This window comes from Magnolia sinica, chromosome 5 (assembly GCF_029962835.1).
Source record: "Magnolia sinica isolate HGM2019 chromosome 5, MsV1, whole genome shotgun sequence".
Classification (NCBI taxonomy): Eukaryota; Viridiplantae; Streptophyta; class Magnoliopsida; order Magnoliales; family Magnoliaceae; genus Magnolia; species Magnolia sinica.
In genome coordinates this window covers 83813358-83824227 of record NC_080577.1, presented here as the reverse complement: position 1 = coordinate 83824227, position 10870 = coordinate 83813358, and the positions used below count along the sequence as shown (strand labels likewise).

The following is a 10870-nucleotide window of genomic DNA, read 5'->3' as shown; positions in this document are numbered from 1 at the left end:
TTGAATCACGGCAAGTCACATTGAGTTTTTGGCAAGTCAACTTGATGAGTCTTGTCGAGTCAGACTGGACTCTCCCTCAACACCAGGTTTCTCACTGATTCAGGCTCAAATCTCCATTCTGACCTGTATGAGCTTATGTCTACAGCCTTCTTTTGGTGGGTCAGGCCAATCTCAAGAGTGACAGACATGGTTATTATTATTTATTTATTTTTATCAGGCGGGGATCAAGCCCAGAGCTTCAACATCTGTGCCTAGCTGGGGCGAACTTGACCTAGCACATCACCCGGACGGACCTTGGACTGATGGGATGAAAGTACCCTTTCAACTGACCCAAGAAACCAGTGTATGTTATCTATATAACTTCTGTACACTTAATGAGAGGGATGAGAATGTACAGGAAGAAACGGAATTTGGTATCACTGTATAGCCATCTAACTACAGAACAAATGACAGGGTGATGTGTCAATCGGGACTTTCGGTCTAGTGGACCCGGTTAACGATGGTAAATGATTCAAGAATACACAAAGTGGATGATCCTAACCATCTGAAAAGTGGCCTTCAAAGCAACGGCAGAGAAGAGAACTGATTAATGGTCAACATTAAAGTGCTTGAAAGTGAAGAAATTTGACAGCTATGATCATCTGTCATAGTTATTTTCAAAACATTGGCCATCCACAACGAGACCCACTAGATGAACAGTCCCAATCGACATACCATCCTACCATGTGAACTAAAAAGAGATGGATCTACTGCATTCCGGTTATCCAGCTCTACCATATCACCTCGGAGGTGCCTCAGCCTTTCATTAGAAATGTGGAATCTGGAACGGCATAACATGACCCTTGAGACAAAGGTTTTGCCCAGTATATTTGGACTTTTTGTTTGGGTATGTGGGACTGATGGTTTAATGATCTAAACAGTTGATATGAATGGGACCACCGTTGATGGACCATATTCCAAAATATCCAAGATCGTTCGACCCCAGCCATCAAATCTTTGGCCTTTATCCTTTATATGCGGACAGTGGTTGTGTTTCTTTTCTGACCTACTTATTTGCAGGCCACCTATTGAAGAGCTAGGACCATTCTACTGAGGAAATATGTCAATCCATGGACGGCTGAAAAACATCTTGATAACTTAACCATGGATCTCATAACTACAAACTGGAAAACCCAAATGCATATTTCTCAAAACAAAACCATCCTAATATGAACACCCACAGACACAGATGTAAAGGGAAGAGATGGTTTCTGGCAACATGTCTTCCCCACAACACTCCCATCTTCCAACCAAAATTCTCTCATTCCAGACTTCTGCACCCATGAAAGTTGTACTCGTATGCAGGAACATGCACATGGAAAAACATACGTGTAGAGCATTTGAGCCAAAAAAGGAGAAAAGGCAGGGCTAGTGCACCTCAGATGGATACGGATAGTATGGTTCTTACCTTCTGGAGATGTGCACTTGGAGCATAGCTTGGGAATTGTCTGCAACTTCAAAAGTGCAAGCATCCCCCTCCTTTAGGTTGTTAGCTGCAGCAAACGAGCTCCACCCACTGCCCAAAATCCTCTTATGCTTGTTCTCATGGTATAGGACCGGCCACACTCTCATGGCTGGATCACGGAGGAATAACACTGCCCTTTTGTGTTTCTTCCTCCCCTTTGTCAGAGCAGATGGAATGTATGTTGGCAATTCCTGCAAAAACACCATGTAGAAATGGTTATGTGCCATTGAAGGAAAGTGGAATCATGTGATATTGTACAAGACCCCATGGCTCGGTGATCTAGACTGTTCCCCGAAGATCTTGCATGTGGGACAATCCTAGCCCCTAAAATTGGTGGCATCCAAGAATGCAGCAACAGCACACATTCAATAGAAGAGGATGCCAAGGACTGGATGGCTAGGCATTGTCTTCCATCCATGGTGGATGCAACGGATCAAAAGACTGGATTGTCAAACTATGGGACCCACAGAGACGAACTCAGGGTCCAAGGATCATGCAACTCCTCAGTAAGAAAAATGCCCAAAATCCTGAAAATGGGTCTGTTTTAACAACATAACCAGGTACCATTCCTCTTCATGCAATCAATTTATTGAAGGGTAAGAACATTAACCTCTTCTTTAACAAGTAAAACAAAATAGGAAAGACAAATGATCAATTTAAGACCATAATATTTTTGTAGGGTTAAAACCCAATGAAGGGCTCATGTGAGGGGGCAGAATACCTGCCAGAGATCTGGGCAGACTGCACATATGTCATTGATCTGGGCCATTCATTAGGTAATGCAGCCATATACCAAAAATCAGGGCAGTACATCCATCAAGTGAGCTAGACATGAACACTGAATTTGGACTGTTGGATGTTTTCTTTTCTAACAGCCAATTTTTCTCATACGAGTTTGGCCTGCCTGATAAGCGGACCAACATCATGGCAAGTTCACAGCATGCACTACCTAATGAATGGCCCAGATATATGACACATGTGTCGGCTCAGATCTCTGGCATGTGTTCCATCCCCTCACAAGAGAGGACCCTCATTGAATCATGTCCCATTTTTAAAATGCCTAAATGTATATGCATGACGCCCTAGAATTTCCTTTTCATTAGTCAACACGTGCATGCAAGAAAGGGAAATCCCTGAAGAGTTGATGCATTGCATATTCCTGCATTGAATACAGAAAGGTAGATACTCTGGCAGATTATGATTGATGATACACAGGCAGTAATAAATAATGAGGACTTGCAAATGTGGCATGCAAATAATTTGAACTGAACTGTCCAAATTATGGGTACCAATTTAGATGTATCATGAACAAAACATTACTCTTATCTGGTAATCTAATTAGTTGATTGTGGAACATTTATTGGACAGTTAAAAATGAAAAAAATCCAATGGTCTTATTTCAAAACACAAGTGTCCACGAATCAGAGGTTAAGATTGTGCAACCAATCTGATTTTTAGATTGTAACTTAGCAACGGTGGGTTCCACAATTTAGTTGGTTTAATTTAAGTTAGTATTTGGCACGTGTACCATTTCTGTGTGTCTGCGTACCAGGCATCATATGCAGCCAGAGTATGAAACAACTCCCCTATCAGAAAATGCACCCAGGCCTAGCTATTCAAGGACTAGAAGTGCTGATAATCAGGGTGTACATCTCAAGGGGGGCTTTTCTGTCATTCTCGCGGCAATTTCATAAAGAACATAAGATCACTTGTAAATGTATTTCAATAAAAAGGCAACAAAAATACCTCAGCTTCATCACTATATAAATAGTCGTGCAATATCAATATTAAAGAACATGTTGTGTCCACCCATAGGAGATTTCAACCAGATTCCAAAGGCATAGACTTGCTCGTATGCTTGGACCCGCATCAGAAATCATTAAATCCGAAATTTGGACATCTATTTTAATTTATATGTTGGTTTAAAGTTTGGCAGTTGAAAATGAAAATATCAACAGCCAACTATGAAGTAATTAAATGTGTTTGAGCAAGCCTTCTTCATTCAGTAAATCATCACCATCTGTTGAGAAATGGTGGTGTATGTTAAGAAATAGTGGTGTAATTTCTATGGAGGTAATCTTGTAATTTTTATGTGCTATAAGAGTATTCTTGTAATCTATGTAAATCTTTTAGATAGGCTTGAGTAGATATCCAGGATCTCCAGAGATAAAATGGAGAAGATTGGAGAAGATATCTAGAATCTTCCGAAGTACACTTGAGAAGCCAACAAAGACCATATGTTTGTATTCAGCTTATTCATTAAATACAGAAACAATTCATATGCTTCAATATTCTTTTCATGGTACCAGGGTGGGTCCTCTTATCCATCTTGCTTTTTCATTTATGTAGCCTAGTAATCGAATCGTCTCCATCCTTTAGCATTTGCAATTTGTCAATCCCCGAATCATGTGGCCTACTAATCTCATCCTCATCGTTTGTCTTCTTCCTCTTTCCTTTCCTCTTCTCCTAAATCTCTTCCATTAAGTGCCAACTTTCCCAATCTCCTCTTCCTTCAAAATCTTAAGGGCTTGCCAAGTAAAGGAAAGAATGAATGAAACTATTCTCTTGATCCCCCCCTCTTCTCTCCATTTTCAAATTTGTTTTTTCTTCCAAAGCCTAATCCCTTTTCTTGAGATGATGATGATGATGACAAAGCATAGTTTGTTGCGAATGACCATTGCAAAGATGAGGATGTTGGGATGGATGGTTGGGAAGAGGATGCATCTTAACCAAACATTATGAGTTGTCCCTACTGTTAGCATTTTAGAAACTTAGCAGAAAAAATAAAGATTTTTATCAGTCCAAATCAGTGTTTCAAATAGTGTTTGTAGTGTAGCAGTAGCATACGCTACACAGTGTAGCTAAATAGCGTAAATCCCCTATAGCGTACACTACAATTTTTTTTTTCTATTTTTAAAATTTTTCTTTTTAAAAATTGTGTAAAACTCAAATCATAAGAAAACCTTAAAATCTAAAGTAAAAAACCAAACCTTTTATGTTTAGTTTCACTTGAAATGGTGGTGGTCCTTTGTTAAAGTTGGTGTGAAACTCACACACTAAAACTTTAAAACTAAAATAAATAAATAAAAAGGTTTTCAAAAACCCTACGTCGTATAGATGACATATGTATTGTACTTAATACCCTTAACCCATGGGATTTTAATTTCTTTTTATACTTGTTAGTTGTGCTTGTGGTTTCAATTAGACATTAATTAAAGTGGTTTGCTCAGAAAGTTGTTGATGCGATAATTTTTGATTTGTTTTATAACTTTATATATGTAGATTAACTTTTGATAAATGATAATTAGCAACTTGTTTGAACAAGCTTATACTTCTTCTTTCTTTTTTTTTTTGGCATTTTTATATTTTTGCTTTTTTGCTTACTATTTATCATATTTTCCTATTTTTAAATTAAAATATAGAGGTATCGTGTAGCTTCAACTACACGCTATAGAGGGTTGAAGCTACGCAACACGCTACCGCTATTTAAAACATTGGTCCAAATTAATTAATCAGGTCTTATGGATCACTGTTTAGACATTGAATTTTCTACAATTAGCCAAAACGCGGCCATGTCTTTTGACCGCCACCATTGAATTGCTAATGTCGGACCTTTAAAAGAAAAAAGTTATCTCCCAAATCTATCCCAGATGAGGTGAGGAAAGCCTACGCGCAGAATCCCTTAAGCGAGGCCAAGATCCACATAACAGAATGGGCCACACACGTGGGAACATGTGGAAGCAATCTCTCTCTCTCTCTCTCTCTCTCTCTCTCTCTCTCTCTCTCTCTCAGTGGTGATCAAGGTATCCCAAATCGGATACGTATTAGCCGTAACGGCCGACACGTATCGGTAATGGTGGGACCCGTTGCACGTTTCGAGGCCGTATCGGCGATGTCCCATTTTTGCACGTAACGGCATAACTGACCCGTAACGGCTAGCTCGTAATGGTCATATAACGGCAACTTTTTTTTTTGCCTTTTTTAGCTCCTTTTTTCATTTTTTTTGAAACCATTTGCTTTCAAACTCTCACTCAATCCTTCTACTACTAATTTCGACCAATCTTGGTTTGGTATTTAAGATAACACATTATATTACGGATTTTCTTGAATCGAAGCTCGGTGAGCCATTTTTCAGAAATTCGTCAAAAATAGGTATTTATACTTTTTTTAATATGTTTTGCTGTTTTAGTCATAGCCATATGATGTGTTAATCATAGTAGAACATGTTAATGTGCATTTTACAGGTTTGGGGTGCCATTTTATATTTTTTTCTATTTACGCATTAATTTTGGCCCTTTTTTTTAATTCGAAAAATCAATTTTTAATGGTTTTGCTGTTTTAATCATGCCATATGATGTGTTAATCATAGTAGAACATGTTAATGTACATTTTATATTTTTTTTATATTTTTTTCTATTTACGCATTAATTTTGGCCCTTTTTTTTTTAATTCGAAAAATCAATTTTTAATGCTTGTTTTGCTGTTTTAATCATGCCATATGATGTGTTAATCATAGTAGAACATGTTAATGTGCATTTTACAGATTTGGGGTGTCATTTTATATTTTTTTCTATTTACGCATTAATTTTGGCCCTTTTTTAAAAATTCAAAAAATCAATTTTTAATGGTTGTTTTGTTGTTTTAATCATGTCATATGATGTGTTAATCATAGTAGAACATGTTACTGTGCATTTTACAGATTTGGGGTGCCATTTTATATATTTTTTTATTTTTTTCTATTTACGCATTAATTTTGGCCCTTTTTTTTTAAATTCGACAAATCAATTTTTAATGATTGTTTTGTTGTTTTAATCATGCCATATGATTTGTTAATCATAGTAGAAATGTTAATGCGCATTTTACAGATTTGGGGTGCCATTTTATATTTTTATTTATTTTTTCTATTTACGCATTAATTTTGGCCCTTTTTTTTAAAATTCAAAAAATCAAATTTTAATGATTATTTTGTTGTTTTAATCATGTCATATGATGTGTTAATCATAGTAAAACATGTTAATGTGCATTTTACAAATTTGGGGTGCCATTTTATATATTTTTTTCTATTTACGCATTAATTTTGGCCCTTTTTTTAAAAATTCGAAAAATCAATTTTTAATGATTGTTTTGTTGTTTTAATCATGTCATATGATGTGTTAATCATAGTAGAACATGTTAATGTGCATTTTACAGATTTGGGGTGCCATTTTATATTTTTTTCTATTTTCGAATTAGTGACTTTATGTTTTTATTTGTTTATATTGGACAGGTTTTGGAGCTTCTTAGGGTTTAGTTTGAACATAAAATCATCTTTATTGACATATGTCATACATTCATACTCTAATCTATATCTAATTATCTATTATCTACCTAAACCTAAAGAAATGTCTGGGTCTGGCCAACAACAAGTGAGGATATTGGATGGCAACATTGTGAGAGGGTTGGTGGTCTTAGGCACCAAATGAGGTGCAAGTATTGTGATAGAATAGTGACTAGTGGAATTACCTGTCTCAAACAACATTTGGCACATCGAAAGGGTCAAGTTGCGGCATGTACTAGAGTACCGAAGGAGATAATGCATTTAATGCAAGCTAGTCTAGATGAGTCGAAGGGTAAACGTGCTGCTGTACAAAAGAAGAAAGATGATGTTTTGGATGCAGCTCGACAGGAGGTGTTTGGTCCTGAATATATGGGCGTTCGTGATAAAGATATTATTGATTCTGATGAAGATACAGATCGGGAAGTAACGATAGCTAGGAGAGAGAGCTTGCGTCTAACTCGTGAAGAGGAAGAACGTCGCCGCATGTTTGGCACACATAGGTCAGTGCGTGATAGAGGAGGGGTGTAGGTTTGGTGGGTTACGACGTGTGTTTGGGAGTCGACGACAGACATCTTCACGTGATGCCCCTATACGTTTGGATGAAGAAGTAAATAAGCCTAGGAGACCCTCTATTGATCCAATCCTATTTAGGAAATAATCAACTAAACAAAAGAAGGTAAAACAAATATAAAGTAGAACTTCCGTTGAGAAATTAGGTAGAACAGCAGCAAAGTTATTTATACATGCCAACATACCTCCTAACGCGCCCAATTCTCCATATTCGCAGGTGGTAATTGATGCAATAGCAGAAGCAAGTGAAGGAATAAAAGCTCCCACGGTTAAGGAGATTAGGGGGGAAATAGATAGATGTAGAGTATGCAGATGTGAAAGCATACGTGGCTACCTTTAAACCTGTATGGCAAGCCAGAGAATGCATGATCATGTGTGATGGCTGGACTGGCCCAACCAGACGCAGCATGATCAACTTCATGGTTTACTACCACTTAAGAACTATATACCATAAGTCAATTGATGCCTTAGAAGTAACAAAAGATTCTAATTATATTACTAAACTAATGGATAAAGTTGTAGAAGAGATTGGAAAGGAGAATGTAGTGCAGATTGTGACAGATAATGAAGCATCATATAAGCTTGCAGGACATATGTTGATGGATAAGAGAAAACATCTTTTTTGGTCACCATGTGCTGCCCATTGTATTGATCTTATATGGGAAGATATTGGGAAAAAGAAGAATGTTAAGGAAATAGTCGAAAGGGCAAGAGAAGTGACAACGTTTATTTACAATCATAATCAAATAGTCGCAATAATGAGAAAGTTCACGAAAGGACGAGTTGTTAAGGCATGCGACGACTAGATTCGCAACAAACTTTATAGCATTAGAGAGTTTATTCCAACATAGGAGAGAGTTGAGTGAGATGTTCGCTTCTCGAGAATGGCTTAACACAAAACATGGGAAGAAGATATCAGGGACACCGGTTGAAGTTGTGAACACCATACGGGACAACAAATATTGAAAGAGGGTCAAGTCGATCCTAAAGGTGATGGGGCCACTAATGAGGGTACTCTGTCTTGTTGAAACCGACGAAGCACCTATTATGGGCTTCCTATATGATGCCATGGATAAGGCAAAGTTGGCAATTCAACGTGATTGTAGAAGCTAGGAGTCTTATTGGAGGATGATCGACAAGAGATGGACAAAACAACTCCATCATGATCTTCATGCAGCAGGTTATTATCTAAATCCTAGGTATTGATATGCCCAATCATTTGTTGAGGATGATGAAGTTCGTGTCGAGCTAAAAAATGTGATAAAGAGATTAGAGTCTGACATAGATCTGCAAATAAAGGCGTTGAATGAATTAGATACATTTGAAAATCGCCTTGGTAGCTTTGGAGATGTTCTTGCACAGCATGTAGTATCTAAGTTGCAACCGGCCGAATGGTGGATTAATTTCGGAGATAGTACGAAGGCTCTCCAAAAAATTGTAGTAAAAGTTTTAAGCCAGACAACATCTTCATCTAGCTACGAAAGGATATGGAGTTGTTTTGCGCTTATTCATTCAAAGAATAGGAATAGATTGCAGACTAGAACATTAGATGGACTTGTCTTCATACACCACAATATAAAACTAAGAATGCGACGACATCATAGGAGCATTACAGCTGTCGACGATGGAGACTACTATCCAATAAACTTGGACAATATTTATGATGAGGATGACCCGCTTCTACCTTGGTTGGAAACAAGGGAAAAGCAAATTGAAGAGGATAGTGAAGAATTGAAAATTGATAACCCAGAAATACGTAGAGCGCAACAAGAGAGTCGTGCAGATGTGTTGGACCCAGTAAGAGGGGAAGCGTTTATGCCAAGTATGGGTGCGGCTCAAGATCAACAAAAGAGTATGAGCAGTGGTAACGTAACCGTGTCGAATGATGGTGACGATGACCCCCCTGCCCCTGGTGCTGGCACTTCCAATGTTGCTCAGTGCCCTATACAGCCGTCTATAGATCGCGATGCCGATGAACATCGACGAGGTGGTACACGAGGTCGGACTTATGAGTGTACTGAGTCACGATACAGCCAGCAGGAGGAGGGTACATCTAGTGGTGCACCGGGTCTTGGAGGTCCGGAACATCAGTAGGCTCATGGTCTTGGTTATTATAATGGATATTCTTATGGTCAATTGGATTATGATTATGATGGTTATACTGAGCCTGTTCCATCACATTCATGTTGGAGTAGCCCTCCCGATCAATATCCATATGATCATAGATATCCATATCCAAATTCAAGTTACTCATCACAGCAGACGCACTCTCAATCTCAAGATTCTCAACAGCCTGAGTATGGGCACCAGTATGGCTATTCGACGGGCACTGGTGGATATCCTTACTTAGGGTCAGAGTCGTTACTTAGTCAGGATCAGTCATCCTCTGGTTTCGTTGATCTAATATTTCCTTCTGGCACTGGATATTATGGATATGTAGCACCTACACCTATTGGACAGCCTTAGCCTGATGGTAACGATGACGATGATGTGGAGGTCGAGCAACCACAAAAAAGCAGATTTTCATTTTGGTGGTGACTTGTGATTGTGAGTATATATTTGTATTAAGGTAAGTATTTGCAGCAGACAGCTCACAGCAGTATTATTGCAACGCGAGTACACACTTGACACTGCCGAACTTGTATTTAAAATAGCTCCCCCGACAACCAATCAAGTAATCCTTAATCAAGTTGCAGGGAGTATATCAGACACTACTAATTTTTTATTTTTTAAATCACACTATCACAGTCACGTGCACCACACTGCACAGGACCACCGGTATGTTCGAGAAATTCCTCAAAAATAATTGCAAACACCTAATGTAAGATATTTTTATATTACATTCATTTTAATATATCTATCATTGATAGTAGATAGTTAGAAAATTAAATATATGAACTTTGTAGTCAAATTCAGGTTATCTAGTTCATAAATTCATCAGACAGTCCGATACAACTTCTCACCAAAGAGTGGACCGTTACACCACCATAAACATGTTCCAATTTATAAATGAATGCATATTTGGAATGCTTAGAATATTCCGGATTTAATCCATATTTTTTCATATTTTTTTGGTAAAAAAAAAAATGCGCCGTTACAAGCCGTTACGCCCCTGTATCGCCGTTACGCCCCCGTATCCGTCTCGGTTTTGAAGGGCACCGTTACGCCAACCGATACCAATACGGGACACCTTGGTGGTGATGCCCTAGGGGTTTAGGCGTCTAAGGCTCTTTGTTTTGGTGTATCATTGAGATAAGATCCTCATTACAAGGAGGAATTAAGGTTTTAGGGGAGACTAATATGGTGCTCCACCACCCTCGATGGCCTAATTGCCAGATATAGCCATAATAGTGTCCTTAAGAGACCAATGGATCACTTGTTGAATCATATGTACCTCAACCATATCCCAATGCATGAACCCAACAACACATATATGAGGCACTGCAATTGACTTCTTAAGGCGAGCCAAAGTACATTAC

General features: G+C 38.2%; 1 protein-coding gene across 3 annotated transcripts in view; it reads right to left on the bottom strand.

The window, feature by feature from the left end:
- Positions 1-1110: 1110 nt before the first annotated feature.
- LOC131246223 (uncharacterized) overlaps positions 1111-10870 on the bottom strand; it is a 30042-nt gene continuing 20282 nt past the window's right edge. For 2 of the 3 annotated variants that reach the window (XM_058246131.1, XM_058246132.1), the window contains one exon: positions 1111-1695. In XM_058246131.1, coding sequence (XP_058102114.1) covers positions 1444-1695 — 252 coding nt within the window. In that variant the 3' untranslated portion in view covers positions 1111-1443. The remainder of the gene's footprint in view (positions 1696-10870) is intronic. The other variant, XM_058246134.1, reaches the window with a different exon arrangement.